The 17,679-nt window shown below is 43.9% G+C and overlaps 1 protein-coding gene across 1 annotated transcript in view; it reads right to left on the bottom strand.

The window, feature by feature from the left end:
- Positions 1 to 2,905: 2,905 nt before the first annotated feature.
- The window catches only part of BMX (BMX non-receptor tyrosine kinase), a 37,086-nt gene continuing 22,312 nt past the window's right edge, over positions 2,906 to 17,679 (bottom strand). The window contains exons 10-18 of the mRNA XM_077811742.1: positions 17,510 to 17,589; positions 16,120 to 16,247; positions 15,745 to 15,819; positions 13,627 to 13,798; positions 9,854 to 10,070; positions 7,945 to 8,009; positions 7,233 to 7,351; positions 3,824 to 3,981; positions 2,906 to 2,980 (exon numbers count right to left, since the gene is read on the bottom strand). Of these exons, the coding sequence (XP_077667868.1) occupies positions 2,906 to 2,980; positions 3,824 to 3,981; positions 7,233 to 7,351; positions 7,945 to 8,009; positions 9,854 to 10,070; positions 13,627 to 13,798; positions 15,745 to 15,819; positions 16,120 to 16,247; positions 17,510 to 17,589 (1,089 nt within the window). The remainder of the gene's footprint in view (positions 2,981 to 3,823; positions 3,982 to 7,232; positions 7,352 to 7,944; positions 8,010 to 9,853; positions 10,071 to 13,626; positions 13,799 to 15,744; positions 15,820 to 16,119; positions 16,248 to 17,509; positions 17,590 to 17,679) is intronic.

Here is a 17,679-nt window from a genome sequence, read left to right as displayed (position 1 = left end):
GGAAGGCTCACCACGAACATTTGTGTCTATGTATCTCAGGAGAGCTCCTGCCTGCTTAGATAGGAAAGTTTCCTTTGCTTTTCTTTCTTTTTCTGAATGCTGCCCCAGAGGGGCGTTTTCTTCTTTCACTCATGACTGCTGTTCTGTGCCAGCTATAGTGGATCTCAACACTCAATTGAAGGGGACAAATGAGCAGGCTGGTGGCAGGGCCTGAGTGAGGGAAGATATCAACGCCTTAAGGATCTAACTAGCTCCTACTACTTCAGTTGACTGCCTCTTCTCCTCAAGTGGGTTCAGGGAAGCAGTAGGAAACAGGAAGCTCCTTGAGAAGCTGGTGTTAAGCAGTCCAGGCTCCTGGGGGTGCTAGAGAGGTACATAAGAGGCTCCTCCTCCTCTCTCTCCCTGCAGCTCCTGCTGCTTTCTGTTATTCCCTCTCACCTTTTCTCCTGCCTGCCTGTTATGTCTCTTGTCCCCTCCTTCCTCCAGCACAGCACTCCACCATCTCTGTGCATCTAGAGCAGAGAGAATACATGTGCACCAGCAGCAGACACAATTTTCTACACTCTGGGTCCTTTTGACAACTGTATGTGTTTTGCATCTTCCCACCCTCCTGTGTAACTTGTTTTATTTTTCACTTGGACCAACAAAGAAATTTTATGCAACAGGAAAACAACCAAGCTTGCAGTGTTCCCTTCATGCTATAATGTCACAAAATGCCATGTAATAATTCAATCGACAATGCCAAGTAAGAGGTGTGGGCTAAAAATAACACAGTCTCAGCATCCATTCATAACTTGCAGCTAAGACAAATGTATTTACTTTAGATTTAAAGTCCAAAATGTCTCATCTAGATGTAGAATGTCTCATTACATGTAGATTCAGGAACAGTCGTTCACGACAAAAGTCTGGTAACCTTGTGCATTGAGATGTGTGATGTTTGCATTTAGCTGTGAATTTACAGCATAGTGATACAAAGTCACAGGATTCTGTTACAGACATTAGCCAAATCGACTTTGCAACGCCCACTTTGGTTTGTCAGACTCAAACAAACAATGCTGCCTCACACAGGTTTGGAGTTTTCCCAAAGCACTAATTAAAGCCTTGTCTGAACATGATCAAGTTCAGAGAGAAGTGGCTGCTATGTCTATAACCATAAAACTTGATGCTAACAAGAGAAAGACGAAGCATAACATAGGCCAAGGACATATGGAAAACGTTCACAAATGGCTCGTACATGTACTAGGCTTCAAAACTAATCAAGCAATTTTATAAGGCAATCTAAAATGTAACTGAAAACAAGAGAAAGGCCTGTAAGGAAGGATCAGTTAAAACCAACTATTTTCATACGTCTTAAGCAACATTTTCCTTACACTTCCCATTCTGTATTGGACATTAAGGAGAAAAGGGGAAAAAACCTGCTAGAAATACTATGCAGACATTACTGGCCAGTTCCTAATAGGTCAGACAGGAATTTTTGTAAATGAACATAATTTTCTCTAATGTGCCTGTTTACCACTGTACTCCAGGTGCCAAAGCATCCTCTGCATTAGTACTTCAGCCTGACTTTTAAAAATACACAGTTCTGGTATGCATGTTCTTTCTACTCCTTTAAAAACAACGGAAACATGGCAAGACAAACACTGGAGCAGTCGAGTACATATAGTTCAATGTACTCTTCCCCCTGTAGAGCCAAAATAATTACTGTTACCATTACTATGAATCAAACACTAGTCACAATTTTTCAACATGTATATAAAAGAAAATAGGCCAAAATTTGCAAACCTGGGTGCCTAAGGTTAGGCTCCTAATTCTATATTTAAGCACTTACATAGAAGTAGCCAAATGTTCAGAGGTGCTAAGCAATGCCAGCTGCCATTGAAGTCAATGGGAGCTATAGTTGATGAGCACCTTTGAAAATTAGGGCCCCTCTAGTTAAGTGTCCAAATATGGATTTAGGAGTCAAATTTCAAGCACTCATGTGTGAAATTTTTTGGTCATGCCATTATATTAATAACATTTCAAATGGTGATGTCTTCGTCAGGTATCTGGTCTTGCAGATCCCATACTGATGTTTCAATAAACCAGTCTGTTTAAGGCTCATGGAATTTTAGACAAGGATAGTTTTGCATTATCAGGGATTAAATAGGGAATAAGAACATATCACTGCCAACAGCAGCCCCATAATTGTATTTCAAATGTCACACAGATCTAGTTTAGAATGAACAATGACTGTCATTAGGGCCCAATCCAATGTGCACTAGTCAATGGAAAGACTCCCATTGACCGCAGGGAAACTGGATCAGGCCCTAGTGACCAAAGTGATGTGCTGTTTCCCTGGCAATAGCATTCACAGCATTGAAGTTAACACTAATGCCACTGGAGTTGCAGCCACTTGCACCAGGTATGAATTTGACCCATAATACCAACCTCAGGTTTATATAACAGAAAATACCCTGAGATCTAATATGATAATGGGAAAACCAAGTAAGCTTGAATTGCCCATGTTTACATTTTCCAAATAAAGATTAATAAAATCCTGTTGTGACCTAAAAAAACCCAACACCACAACAAACCTTGAAAGAGTTTACATTATTACTGGATAGTTCTCTGCTTGTGAAGTACTATGGGGTGGGGGGGTTCATACTAACAGCATCAGTATTATACTTCTACACTCTTCTTTCAGACAATACTAAGTCACCACAACATCACAAGAGCTTTCTTCTTTACTCTGTGTTGTCAAAGCACTGCGAATTAAAAGACAATGAAAAACCAGTGTAATACTGCTGGAGTCAGCCAAATCTGAAGTCAGTCAGATTTCAGAATTTGCACAAAAATATTAGTTCCCACAAAGTAAACTGGTGATATGCCAACCAATATTCAAAAGCCACATGATGAGGACTTGTCTTCAAGACTTGTCATCTTCTCTGAGTGTCTCAATAATTGATAGGAGTTGATGAAATGTGGGGCGCTTTTCTGGTAGCTATATGAAAACAAAACAACTTATGTGGTTACTTAACACTGAAAATATAACATAGTTACTGTAACATTCATTTTTCTTAGCTCAAACATGCAGAATTATGGAGAGGTAATGGCATTTATGTGGCAAAGCAATTAATGATTCCAACCACTGTATGCTTTAAATCTTTCTTCTATTGCTATTGTTTTCATTTTTCTTTCTCTTTAAAATTTTTGTTCAAGTAGAACTTATTTTTGTCATGTTTGGTGTGAGTCATATAAAAACTAACAATCACCATTTTATGGTAGCACCAATAATGTGCCAGGCAGTTACTAGATACTCAAGAAGGGACATATCACTGTTTAAAGACAGGTAAACAGAGGCAGGAAGAAGAACAATAAATTGGGAATTTTTTTGTTCTGTAGGCGGCATGGCAGCATTGATCTTTAAGAGAAACTTAAATATGGATACAGAATGATCAGTGTTTGACCTACAAACCTTGACAGTGCTCTAACATTTAGAATTTCAGGCATAGAGACGTTATGATGAATCACTCAAATTCTAAATCTGTCATCTAATTTGAGGCATATTTTAAAGTTATCATCATAAGTGAATGGTACAGCTTCCTTAAAAGGAAAATCAGCTAGTTCTCCTTCATGCTTAATTTTCCACACATTGTCCTCTTATTAATTATGGGCCCTTCCTCTGGTGTACTGTAGTTGAGGGCTTTATGGAAGCTAGTTTCTCTCTACAATCGATGTTCTTTAACAGAAATAGTTTCCTGTATTGCTTTTTTCAGCTGACCATCATGAAGCCCATCAATTGTTTTAGATAACATCTCCAATGCATATGGACCAATGTACGTACCTCATGCCAGCAGCTGTACATTAACTGGTATATGGTCTCTGAGGCGAGTTGTGGTCGGTAAAGCCGATATCCCTCAGAAACCTTCTCAATCACTTGAACGTTATCATACAGTTCATAGGGTTGCTTTCCCAAAGTGAACACCTCCCACATTAAGATCCCTGCAGAAATTTCCAGGGTTGAAAGACAAGAAATTTAATGAAAAACCATTCCAGATCTTAACTTAAGCAATACTCATCTATCAGAATGGTAATAACAGATGAAACTTCTAGCAAAAATTATTTTTCTAGCAAATGTATGGGGCTGATTTGTATCCAGGGTATGATGAACGATATTAGTGTTAGTGATGCTGTACTCAATGGCAAAAAACATGCTGTTGTAGTGGTAGGTGAAGTTGAATGATACAGATGTTTGATGGGGTTGTTCAGTGATAATGCCCAAGACATGGCTATTTAAGAATTGTCCTATGTCAACTTTACAAAATAATATAGAATAAGTACTATGGGCATTTTGTAGATGATTTTCTCACGTGATTTTACAGATGTTTTTAAGGGACTGGGACATTTAGTCCTTTAGTGTTAGAAGACTTAAATAAGATTCCCAAAGGACTTACAGTGGTTATATATAAGGCTGCGAGTCTGTCACAGAGATCTTGGACATCACGGATTCCGTGACTTTCTGTGACTTCTGACTTCCGCAGCTGCCGGTGTGGCAGACCCCAGGGCTGCCCGAACAGCTGACCCCGGAGCCAGCTGCTGGGGTGGCCCTGGGGCCAGCCGCACCGGCCGCTGCTGGAGGAGCCCCAGGCAGCTGGCCCTGGGGCCGCCAGAGCAGCAGTGGTCACGGAGCAGCAGCGGTCCCAGGGGCCACCCCAGAGACCATCAGAGCAGCAGTCCCCATGGGCCTTGGAGCAGTGGGGGGCAGTCAGCCCCTGCTACCAGAGTAGGGGCTAGTCATCGGCCCCTCCACCCCCATCCAGAGCATCAGTGTCCTCGGGGCTCCCAGAGCAGTCCGCCCTGGGGCCCCAGGAGCTGCTAAGTTTTAGTTGGGATATTTATAGTAAAAGTCATGGACAGGTCACAGGGCCGTGAATATTTGTATATTGCCCATGACCTGTCCATGACTTTTACTAAAAATACCTGTTACTAAATCTTAGTCTTAATTATATACCAGGGGTCGGCAACCTTTCCGAAGTGATGTGCCGAGTCTTCATTTATTCACTTTAATTTCAGGTTTCGCGTGCCAGTAATACATTTTAACATTTTTTAGAAGGTCTCTCTCTATAAGTCTATATATTATATAACTAAACTATTGTCGTATGTAAAGTAAACAAGGTTTTCAAAATGTTTAAGAAGCTTCATTTAAAATTAAATTAAAATGCTGATCTTACGCTGCTGGCCCCCTCAACCCTCTGCCAGCCTGGGGTTCAGTTCACCTAGGCTGGCAGCAGGCTGAGCAGGGCCTGTCGCCAGAACCCCAGACCAGCAACGGGCTGAGTGGGGCCAGCAGCCGGGACCCCAGACCAACAGTGGGCTGAGCGGGACTGGCGGCCGGGACCCCAGACTGGTAGTGCGCTGAGCGGCTCAGCCTGCTGCCACTCAGCCCGCTGCCGGTCTGGGATCCTGGCCCTGCCCACACAGAGTGGGTACCTACCTTCTCCCTGGTTCTAGCCCATTGTCTTCCTCTCTCCCTGCACTGAGCTGAGGGTGGGAGGGCACTGAGCACAGGGCTGGGGTTGAAGGAGCAGGCTGGGGGTTGGGGTGTAGGGCCTGGCCAAGAGGTAGAATGAGGGAGGGGGCTCAGGGTTGGGGCAGGAGGTTTGAGGGTGGAGTGCTTACCTGGGCAGCTCCCATTTGGTGCAAGGGGTGCAGGTGGGAATGTGGGGGTGTGTGTGCAGAAGCTCCTGTTTGGTGCTCAGGGTGGGGGTGGCAATGTGGGGGGTTTAAGAGTCAGGGCATCAGGTGTGGGGGGGTGCAGGAGTCAGGGCAGAGGCTGGGGGCATGTGAGGGGGGTGCAGGAGTTAGGGCATGGGGTGTGGGGGGGCTGGGTATGTGGGGGGGCTGGAGTCAGGGCTGGGGTTGTGGGGGGTACAGGGGTCAGGACAGAGGGCTGGATGTGTATGAGTGGGGTGCAGGGGTCAGGGCAGAGGGCTAGGAGTGTGTGAGGGGGGTGCAGGGGTCAGGGCAGAGGGCTGGGGGTGTGGGCTGGGGTCGTGGGGTTGTTCCCAGCCCCCTGCCCAGAGCGGCTCACTGCAGGGGGCTGGAGGGGATATGCCCTGATTCCACCCCCCTTCCCCAAGGCCCCGTCCCCACCTCTTCTCTGCCTCCTCCCCGAAGCAGCGATCGTGCTGCGGCTCGGCTTCTCCCCCTCTCAGGAAAGGGCCATCAGCTGATCGGCGGCCGGGAGGGAGAGGAGGAGGGGCAGGAACCCAGCACGCTGGGGGAAGAGGCAGGAGCTTGCCTGCCCTGCAGCAGTAGCCGGCAGAACCAAGCTTCTTCACCCTGTCCCCGGGGGTGGAGAAGAGCGGGCCAGGGCGGGCAGGAGTTGTAATGGCACTCTGCTGCCTGCCAGGGTCCTGGCCTGGGTTCGGCAGCGGGCTGAGCAGGGCTGGCGGCTGGGACCCGGCAGGCAGCAGCGTGCCATTAAAAATCGGCTCGCGTGCCATCTTTGGCACGCGTGCCATAGGTTGCCAACTCCTGCAGTATAACATAATAGTATAGGGCACATGCAAAACATTTTCAGTATTGCAGTCTTTCTTTTAATGGGATAGGGTGACTAGCTGGAGACAGAGCTGAAAGAAAGAAGAATTTGGAAAAACCTCTCTTCTATCTTGTTCACTACAGCTCAGTGCCAGGTTGCCATGAGAAGATCAGCTGTTTGAGCTCTCCTGGCTGGAAACAGGTTTGCATCATGTTCTAAGTTCTGGCAAGAAGCTAGCATTGCACATGTATCCCGTGATTACACAGTATGGCATGCTCTTCCATGCTACAGGCTAGGCTTGAGATTTATGAATCTGCTACAACCTTTGAACTAACTGAACAGGTCTTTTAGCTTAGGCACTAGAGGCTGGTGCTTTTAGAGCCAGAGGACTCAGGTTCGGTCTCTGCTCCAGCGACCCACCCCAGGCATTGGACTAAACACATATTGTACAACATACGGGTAGTGGACCAAATTCTAGCCTGTGCACCCACAGAGAAGCCATTAAGATTACATCAGTTTGGTCTATTGTTGTTGCATGGTAATATTAAGCAGAATATACACGCTATACGTAGTAAATACCTATCTTAGACTTTTGCATAGTAGTTGTTAAAGTCTGTCAGTCATTTTTTTGGCTTTTCAAATATGCAGTCAAGTTTGCATTTTTTGAGCTTATTAAGCATCTCCAATATGAAAGGTCAAATCCCATACGTACCAAAGGCCCATACATCCGACTTGCTGCTAAACTTAGTATAATGAAAAACTTCTGGTGCCGACCACTTCACTGGAAACTTAGTTCCTAATGAACTTACATACAGGTCATCCAGAACATACCTGCAAGGGAAGAGCCAGTCTTCAGGCTATGACAAATAGCTAGTGAAATATTGCTTCCTGCTTCTGCCTGGAATGCCCCACAACAACTCCCCAACAAGCCTGTGAACAAAGCCTGGCCAGAAACCCAGGTCTCCAGAGGTAACCCAAACGCTAACCTCAAGCTACAGAGGTATGTTGCTGCAATCAAATTATCAAGGGACTCCTTATCATGTCTTTGCTAGAGGGATCAGAAACCCACGTGAATCTCTCACAAAGGGGGCATTATAAAAACTCTCTTGCACACAGAGAACATTGTTGAGATTTCTTTGACAAGCATGAAACAGTGATGTGCATACATTACATTTGCCCTCTAACCTTTAGAGATGCCAGGAGTCTGCACCTTCTGTTTGTCGTCTCATTGAAAGCCCCAGAATGGGTTACAATCATTAACTCAATGGGACTAAAGAGAACTAGATAGTCCCTGTGGTTTAACTTTATTAATAACAGTTCATTCACTGTTGGTTTCATGGCAGCACTGGCTGACTAACACCAATAAACCATTCAGGATTGACATTATTGCACTACAGTGGTTGAAGATTCAATCTGTAGCTTACCTAGCCATCCCAAAGTCAGACACCTTCACAGTAAGATCACTGTCAACCAAGCAGTTCCTAGCAGCCTTTAGTGGGAAAACAAGAAAACAGACTGAGTGACCGAAATTCAAGTGAAATAAGAGTTTGGTTATTTTCAAACAGTATTTCTTTCCTGCAGAATTCCTTTGTAAGGGTCCCTGGGCTAGAACCTGGGTCTGTAGAGCCTGGGACAGTTACAGTCAGGGGGAACTGTGGAGAGTAGGTGCCGCAGGAAGTACCACCCAAGTACGTGCCGCCCTCTGATTGGCCAAGTGCCCCTGTTTAGCCTCAGGGGTTGCCCCAGGAAGTTGTCTGGACAACCACACACAGACTTTGGCTTGCTACAACTCCAGACTTTGCCTTGTCCCCTGATCTCTTATCCAGCCTAACTCTGACCCTGATTCCTGCCCCCTGATTCCAGCCTGGTGCTATCTCGACTTCCGCTCTCTGACCCCGGCCTGACTCTGATCCCAACTCTTGCTTACTGAACCTGGCTCTTGTGATTCATGCAACTCCTGCTCAGTGACCACTGTTCCTCACATGCAGACCATGGTGTAAATGTGACTACTAGACCACATTGCCTATGCCCTCATCACGTATATCCATGAAGTTCTTTGATTTAAAAAATGATGCACTATTTTTAATTTGTAACGATAATAATAGCTAGCTCTTCTATAGCACTTGTCATCCATAGATCTCAAAGTGCTTTACAAAGTATCATTATCCGCATTCTACAGATGGGTAAACTGAGGCACAGGGATGGGTGGTCACCCAGCAAACCAGTGGCAGAGCCAAGAATTGAAGGCAAGTCTTCTGGGTCCCAGACCAGTGTTCTAGCCATTAGGTAACACCTCATCAAAAGTTGCTAGTACATCAAAAGCAAGAACAACATGTGTATAATAGGAGAATGCTGACTTGGTTATTTACTATTCATTATAAAGAGAATGGAATATTGAGAGATAATTTAAGCAGTATGAGCAATGAATAGGCCAGAAAAGCACCGATCTGCACAGACTTATTTATGTGAGCATTTACCTAGAGCTATCATCCCTGCCCTGAGGGTTATTAATCCCAGGGATATGGTTCACCTCCTAAAGCCAAGTTCTGCTTTTATTCTTGGCTCTCTATGGGTTGTAACAATCAGTAACAAATTTTCAGAAATTGCCTTTATAATTGAATTTTGTACTGATAAACTGCTCGGCATCCTGGATTTCGGAGTTGAATGTCCAAACTGGTTAGTTACATGTCCAGTTACTTGATTTGTGTACACAAATAAATAATTGCAAACACTAAAACGAATATTTAAAATGATGGTTGGCGGTGGAGATGTTGGGCTGAGGCTCCTTTGAAAATATAGCTCTCTCTATATTGTAGATTCTCACACATTTTCCAGTGGCTACAGTTAGAACGCACAATGTCATGACTGAGTCTGGAACATGAGTCTCCAGGAGCTAGGGAGAGTTCTCTTTCAGTGATCTCACACCATAACCAATCTGATTCCACCCGACCCTGTCTGCCAGTGTTCTTGCACACACACTCCTGCACAAACGGTGGGCCTAGATACAAGGTCCTGATTCTGCTCTCAGTTACACTAGTGTAAAGGAGAGCTAGATCACTATAAAACCAGGGTGAATAATAGAAGGAACAAGACACAACTGGGTAAAATAATGGCTTATTACAACAAAATCTGAACGGTCCAAGTTCTTGACACAGCAGCTGTTCTTATAATAGTAACAAAACACCACTAAACAGAACCTTCTATTCCAGTGGCCTACATGTCCACACTATTACCCTTGTTTTATGCCAGTGTGAGTTACACTGGTATAAAATAGGAGTAACAGAACACAGAATCAGGTTCTAAATCTCCTCCTCCTACCCGGCTGGAGCTTACCAAGTCTCGATGAATGAACTGCTGGCTCTCTAAGAAAGTCATAGCTTCACAAATGCTATAACATATTTCCAGCAGCTGAAAGGGTTGCAGTTCCTTTCCGTGACTCCTCAAGTAGTTAAGCAAGCAGCCGTTAGCCATATATTCTGCCACTATATAGAAGGGATATGTCTCTGTGCAAACCCCATAGAGCTTAACAAGTTTGGGATGATTAAGTTTCCTGAAACAAAAAATTAAGAAATAAATATGTTACTCTATGTTGTGAGCTTTTATTCCTTATCATTACCTTGACATTTGTAAAGTAACTTTTGGAGCAATACAAATAAATAATGATTAATAAGAGTTCTAGCCTAGTTAGTAAAGTTTGGGTTTGATCAATGAAATCTCAGACTTAAAAATTTCCCTTTCAAGCAGAGGTTAATTTCGTTCTCCATGCTAGCATGAAACAATTGCACAAATAATCAGGAATGGTGAAACTGACTATTTTAGGTTCCAGTAGTGCAGACTTCTGAGCCTGTGCACCGCCCCACTGGCACGCACGGAGAAAGCTGAGTTAGTGTATTGGCAACTGAGATTTAAGGATTCCATGCCACAGAATGGACTAGGCCCTTGAAGAGGGAACTAGTCCAGCCCACCTGTGCCTTATTAACAGCCTCTCAATATGGGCCAGACAAAGTGCAGCTGATCTCTATAAAGAGCCGGAGGAAGGCAGGAAACAAGAAGGGAAAGCTGTGGCAGAGAGTGAGAGACTCCTGCAGGGAAGATCATGCAATCAGGGGAGTTGCTCCAGCTACGAAGGGCTGAGGTTGGCCTGCTGAAGCAGGGAAGATCCTGAGACACTAGGAGAGTTTTGAGACAGTACCTCGGGGAGGATGGGTTGTCCCCAGCTTAAGTCTGGGGAAGCCTCATTTTGAACTTTTTGCTAGTAAAACCAGCCTCCATGGAGGGGTACCACTGAACAAAGAGAAGCCTTTTTTGACTTCTTGAGGAGTCCAAGAGGGGAAACTGAAGCACGGCATAACAGAGTCATCCCAGGTCACTAGAAGGCATTCAAAAAGTGGCTATGTTCCTACTAAGCGAATGTAGCAAAGTAGAATCAGCTATTATAACCATTTCAGCTAGCCAACTGACAGGAGCACAGCACATTTCCTTATGTTGTGACATACCTGAAATGCCCTGAATAAAACTACTTGCAAACTGGTATCTGACTGTGGAGATTGGGGCGGTTACCTCCCCATTGCCAACGTGAAATATACTGCAGATGCATTCACTGGTCTGATATGTCCCACCTACTCATGCATAGGTCATTCCCACTTGCTTCTGATGACAGAAATAGATAATTCCATACATGCATGTTGAAGGAGGCATTTCAATAATAAAGTACATGTTTAAATCACACATGCAGAAGCTCAGCAGTCAGTGAAGCTGAAGAGCAGTATAACACTGGTTACTGGTAACCCCAGCAATCTCTCTACTATTCTGTTGATGCCTCTCTAAATGTGATGCCCTAGGTGGTCACATACTCAGCCTATATCTAAAGTTGCCTGTGGTACTTATGGTTTTATTTTGAGGAGGAACTTCTTTTTCGATGACTTTTTTCGGTAAAAGAAGCAGTGAGAGATAAAAAGGCATCTTTTAAAAAGTTGAAGTCAAATCCTAGTGAGGTAAATAGAAAGGAGCATAAACATTGCCAAATTAAATGTAAAAATGTAATAAGAAAAGCCAAAAAGGAGTTTGAAGAACAGCTAGCCAAAAACTCAAAAGGTAATAACAAAATGTTTTTTAAATACATCAGAAGCAGGAAGCCCGCTAAACAACCAGTGGGCCCCTGGACAATCGAGATACAAAAGGAGCACTTAAAGACAATAAAGTCTTTGCAGATAAACTAAAAGAATTCTTTGCTTCAGTCTTCACGACTGAGGATGTTAGGGAGATTCCCAAACCTGAGCCGTCTTTTGTAGGTGACAAATCTGAGGAATTGTCACAGATTGAAGTGTCACTAGAGGAGGTTTTGGAATTAATTGAGAAACTTAACAGTAACAAGTCACCAGGACCAGATGGCATTCACCCAAGAGTTCTGAAAGAACTTAAATGTGAGATCGCGGAACTATTAACTACGGTTTGTAACCTGTCCCTTAAATCAGCTTCTGTACCCAGTGACTGGAAGATAGCTAATGTAACGCCAATATTTAAGAAGGGCTCTAGAGGTGATCCTGGCAATTACAGATCGGTAAGTCAAACGTCAGTACCGGGCAAATTAGTTGAAACAATAGTAAGAATAAAATTGTCAGACACACAGAAGAACATAAATTGTTGTGCAAAAGTCTACATGGTTTCTGTAAAGGGAGATCATGTCTTACTAATCTATTAGAGTTCTTTGAGTGGGTCAACAAACATGTGGACAAGGGGGATCCAGTGGACATAGTGTACTTAGATTTCCAAAAAGCCTTTGACAAGGTCCCTCACCAAAGGCTCTTACGTAAATTAAGTTGTCATGGGATAAGAGGGAAGATCCTTTCATGGATTGAGAACTGGTTAAAAGACAGGGAACAAAGGGTAGGAATAAATGGTAAATTTTCAGAATGGAGAGGGGTAACTAGTGGTGTTCCCCAAGGGTCAGTCCTAGGACCAATCCTATTCAACTTATTCATAAATGATCTGGAGAAAGGGGTAAACAGTGAGGTGGCAAAGTTTGCAGATGATACTAAAGTGCTCAAGATAGTTAAGACCAAGGCAGACTGTGAAGAACTTCAAAAAGATCTCACAAAACTAAGTGATTGGGCAACAAAATGGCAAATGAAATTTAATGTGGATAAATGTAAAGTAATGCACATTGGAAAAAATAACCCCAGCTACACATACAATATGATGGGGGCTAATTTAGCTACAGCTAATCAGGAGAAAGATCTTGGAGTCATCGTGGATAGTTCTCTGAAGACGTCCATGCAGTATACAGTCAAAAAAGCAAACGGGATGTTAGGAATCATTAAAAAAGGGATAGAGAATAAGATGGAGGTATCTTATTGACCTTATATAAATCCATGGTACGCTCACATCTTGAATACTGCATACAGATGTGATCCCCTCATCTCAAAAAAGCTATACTGGCATTAGAAAAGGTTCAGAAAAGGGCAACTAAAATGATTAGGGGTTTGGAACAGGTCCCATAGGAGGAGAGATTAAAGAGGCTAGGACTTTTCAGCTTGGAAAAGAGGAGACTAAGGGGAGATATGATCGAGATATATAAAATCATGAGTGGTGTGGAGAAAGTGAATAAGGAAAAGTTATTTACTTGTTCCCATAATATAAGAACTAGGGGCCACCAAATGAAATTAATGGGCAGCAGATTTAAAACAAATAAAAGGAAGTTCTTCTTCACTCAGTGCACAGTCAACTTGTGGAACTCCTTGCCTGAGGAGGTTGTGAAGGCTAGGACTATAACAGGGGTTAAAAGAGAACTGGATAAATTCATGGAGGTTAAGTCCATTAATGGCTATTAGCCAGGATGGGTAAGGAGTGGTGTCCCTAGACTCTGTTTGTTAGAGGGTGGAGATGGATGGCAGGAGAGAGATCACTTGATTGTTACCTGTTAGGTTCACTCCCTCTGGGACACCTGGCATTGACCATTGTCAGTAGACAGGATACTCGGCTGGATGGACCTTTGGTCTGACCCAGTATGGCCATTCTTATGTTCTTATGGCTATTCTATATTACTGAGATGACTTGTGGAAGAGCCTTATTTGCAATGTTATTTCATTAAGCAAAGTGCAGCTTACATCATGGTGTGAGCTTCCTCTATGAATTCATCTTCTGACATTGATCCTTCTTTAATCATCTTAATGGCAACATCGTACTTTCCCTTCCATTTTCCCCACTGCACCACTCCAAACTGGCCACTTCCTAATTCCTTGAGCAGGACGATTTCCTCTCGTTTCAGCTCCCAGATCCCTAGAGGGACAGAAGCAATCCCCTTTAGCTACCAGACTGATATATGCAGTCCTGGGGTCCTAAAGGTGTCCATTTGTTTCTTTTGCAATGCATGAAAGTGTGCCACATGAAGTCTATGGGTTTTGTCTGCAAGTGGCAGCAGAAATGGGTACCCTGCAGCACAACCCCAGAGTGCCATTTGATACCACAGCTGAGGTATGTTAGTTCACAAAACCAGACAAAGTTTGTGTGACTTATGAAGGACTTTTGGGCCAAACAATTGAAGTATCGCCAGGCTGTTTTTCAGTTGGCTTTACAAACAAATGCAATCCCACCACATAATGTGCTAGAACATAATCAGAAAGGGCCAGATTGAGATGGCTGTGGCATGGGTGTGCAGATTGAGGGAGTGCACAAGGAGCCAGTCACTTGACCCCAGAGGGAGTTGTGGAATGTGGTCCCATGGCCTCCCAACATCCACACACATAGCTGCCTTGGGAGTAGGCTGCATGCGCTGGTGGGTGGTGACTACACTAGCATTAAGAATAATGCACCTGTGCACTCCCCATACAAGGGAGGGACTGATCACGAAAGAACAATCCCTCTCTAAACTCTATGTGCTGCAGGGTGGTTCTGCATTACCTCTGACACAGAGGTGGATCTAAGTGACTGCCAACCAGAGAGTTTAAAGCTTCTGCAGCCTTCTATAAGGCCAAGATTGGAAGTAAGGAAAATCATAATGGTTTCTTTTTATTGACAAATTATGGTGGTGTGACGATGTGAGGAATCTATCTGTACAACCTAAGGAATTCTGTGTGAGATTATGAACTCTCTCTCTGTGTCTTTATCAAACTCTATTTGGAATGTGCAGCCCTTTGTCTTCTCTGTTGTCCTTTTACCTCATCTTGGACAGAAATTCCATGGGAGTGACACAGGACTGGCAATAGAGGGTTGTGAAATCTGGGTGGTCCTCTATTCAAATACAAGTGCTCTAAGCAATAGGCAGCTTCCTACCCAGGAAAAAATAGTCTGTCAGGGGAGAGGTAACCTGGCCACAGAGTCATCTGGTAGGGGTCTGGGATCACCTGTGGAGGCTGATCCAGGAGTCACAGGACAGAAGGACTGGAAGGTTATAAAAGGGCAGGAGCCGTTTTCCTGGGGGTCTTTGGCCATTTTCACCAGCTCAAGCAGAGGGAAGCTGCTGCAGGAGCCTGATGGGGAAGTGGGGACCCCAGCCCACCTGAACTCTGATGGACCCCAAGGGAGAGGTGAGTTAGTGGGGCATTGCATTCGGGGTGTTCAGTGTTTTCTAAATGATCTGTACCCTCTTGTCCTTTCTTTCTTAAGTAAAGAGCAATGGTAGTTTAGAATCTTGTGCAAAATCTGTCTGTGTAAGTTATGTACAACACCTACCACATGTCCCGGAGGGGTTAACCTGTTTACCCAGAGTGCCTACAAGGCTGGAGTTCTGGGAAGAGCTGTGCATAAAATGGGGGGGGGGGGGAGGGGAATTGGGAGGGTCACTCCTGGTTGCAGAGGCTCGGCAGTTGGACCACAAGGTCTCAGCTCTCAGAAGCGAGTGCTAAACAGAGAATCTTCATCCCAAGAGTGTGCCTAGAGCCCCCAAGCCAGGGGAAGTCCCTGGACTCCATTTAGACTCTAGAGCACTGGTTCTCAACCTATTTACCATTGTGGGCCACATATGCAGCTCTCTCTGTGTCATGTGGTCTGCATTCACACAATATATATACTACCTGTATGGCCCTGAGGATGACACATGGGCCGCAGCTGTGTTCTGCGCCCCGCAGATTGAGTACCACTACTCTAGAGGATTAGAGGATTTGAGGATTCAGCATTTGGATTCCCTCACAGCAGTCTGGTGAGTGTCCAGCAGGGGGAGCTCAACCAGTGCTGTGACAGGTGGCAAACAGTGACAATAGTTTTAAAAGGGAAAATCATCTCCATACCATTTCCTAAGGATGATGTCGATGGGACCTTATTTGCTTTTGTAGTCACAGCATGTCGAAGCCTTGTAATCATACCTACAAAGAAAGCCAGTTAATGATCACAATACATGCAGCTCTCTTAAATAACAATAATAAAAATCCTAGGCAACTAACACCCCCCCCCATGAACAAATTCTCAAGATCAACACCTAAAAGGGGGGTAAATTTATTCTTAGTATTTAGACCATTCAGTATAGCAAGAGATTCACCATAAATACTAGAAACCCAACAACCTGAGTCTCTCTAAATCTATCTATGGTAGGAGAAAAACATATGATAGGAGAAAAACACATTCAGAGTCACCAGAAGGGGCAAGGAGAGACAGACGTGGTTTACCTGCTGAGTTATGCTGATGATAGTGAATTAGTTGGGGAACTGAATTAAAACAGTAATTTTCAGCCAGATAATATTTGTTTTCGTAGTTTGTGTGCACATGGTAATGTTTGACAGTTCCATTTTTATCTCTGAAAAATAGCACAAAGTATTCTTTATGTAAAAGCCTTGTTAAGTGGACTCAGTAAAGTCCAAGTCTTATTTAGTTAATTAGACAGGTAGTCACCAGACTCATGAGGCACCAGTTACAATTTTGATAATATTTTTTCTTTGCTGCTATCAGCTGTCATTTAGTTAAGGGGACTCTTTGCTTAATAAGTGGTATCTAAATATTTACTCTAGTAAAGGGGCTATGATAAAGTTAATTGGGCCACCCAGAGTATGATGCATCACTCCAGCCCTCCTCCAGAGCATCACTCCAGCCCTCCTTTACTTTCTGTTCTGTGTGTTCCCACTCTATTGTGATGCAGTTGAATAAAGCAGCAAGTTCCCCAGCCTGCAGTCCTGTGAGTGAAGTGTTATTTTTTTTGCACTGAGTGGTCCCTTTACAAAACTACGTGTTACAAATTCTCCATATTTCCGTAGCTTCCAATACGTAGTATTCAAAATGCTGGTCATATTTATAAGGGATATCGGCTGTCCCACTGCAGGACACTAACTGCCTAGGAATAGGAAAAAACTTTTCCCATGAAAATCATAGAACCATAGCGTTAGGGTCATATAGTCTAACTCCCTGCCAAGATACAGGATTTATTGTGTCTAAATGTTATTTAATGCAAACAATGGTGGTGAGGAATCAGGGTATTATATCTTCCTCTGTTGCATCTGGTACTGGCCACCTCTGATTACAGGACATTTGACTAGAAGGACCAGTGGTTTGATCCTCTAAGGCAATTTTTCTGAATGTTTACAGTTCCATTTCTAACCACTCCTTCCTTTTTCCTACCTCTCCCAAGCTTGATCTTCCCCCCGCTTCCCCATTTCTCTCTCTGTCTCTCTCTCTCTTCAGTTTCCCCTCTCCTTCCAGCCATTACATTCATCTCCCATACAACATATCCTTGGAGATGCTCCATGTTCAGCTGGCAATGAAATAATAATATATCTACCAGCTCTCCCCTACTCTCTCTCCCCTGCAATGAGCACACCTCTTTGTGGTGCTTTCTGTCACTATAGCACTGGACTCAGCAAAAGGGACCAGAAGGTTAAGGCATGGATGGATTTAGAGGGATAATACTGTTTAAAAGCCTGTTTCCAAACTTGCCCAAAGTTCAGCCCAGATCTGGTGAAGTAACTTTGGTATGGAATGACTCCCCAAATGAACAAACCCGACTCCCCAAAGGAACAAACCCATGGAGTGGACAATGGAAATGAAGGCAATCCTTTGAATACTCACTCAAGAGCCTTGCTGAATACAGACATGGTGTACTTGCCCACTCGGCTTGAATTTCGAACCATAAAAGAACCTTCTTTCCCCTAATAATAATAATTAAAAAGGGAGGAAAACATCACAAGAAACACCCACTATTGGAGAAATATTTTGTAACTTTGCCTTGATGCATTTCC

This window comes from Eretmochelys imbricata, chromosome 1 (assembly GCF_965152235.1).
Source record: "Eretmochelys imbricata isolate rEreImb1 chromosome 1, rEreImb1.hap1, whole genome shotgun sequence".
NCBI lineage: Eukaryota > Metazoa > Chordata > Testudines > Cheloniidae > Eretmochelys > Eretmochelys imbricata.
Note: the sequence above shows the minus strand (reverse complement) of the source record. Positions and strands in the feature narration are given on the sequence as shown.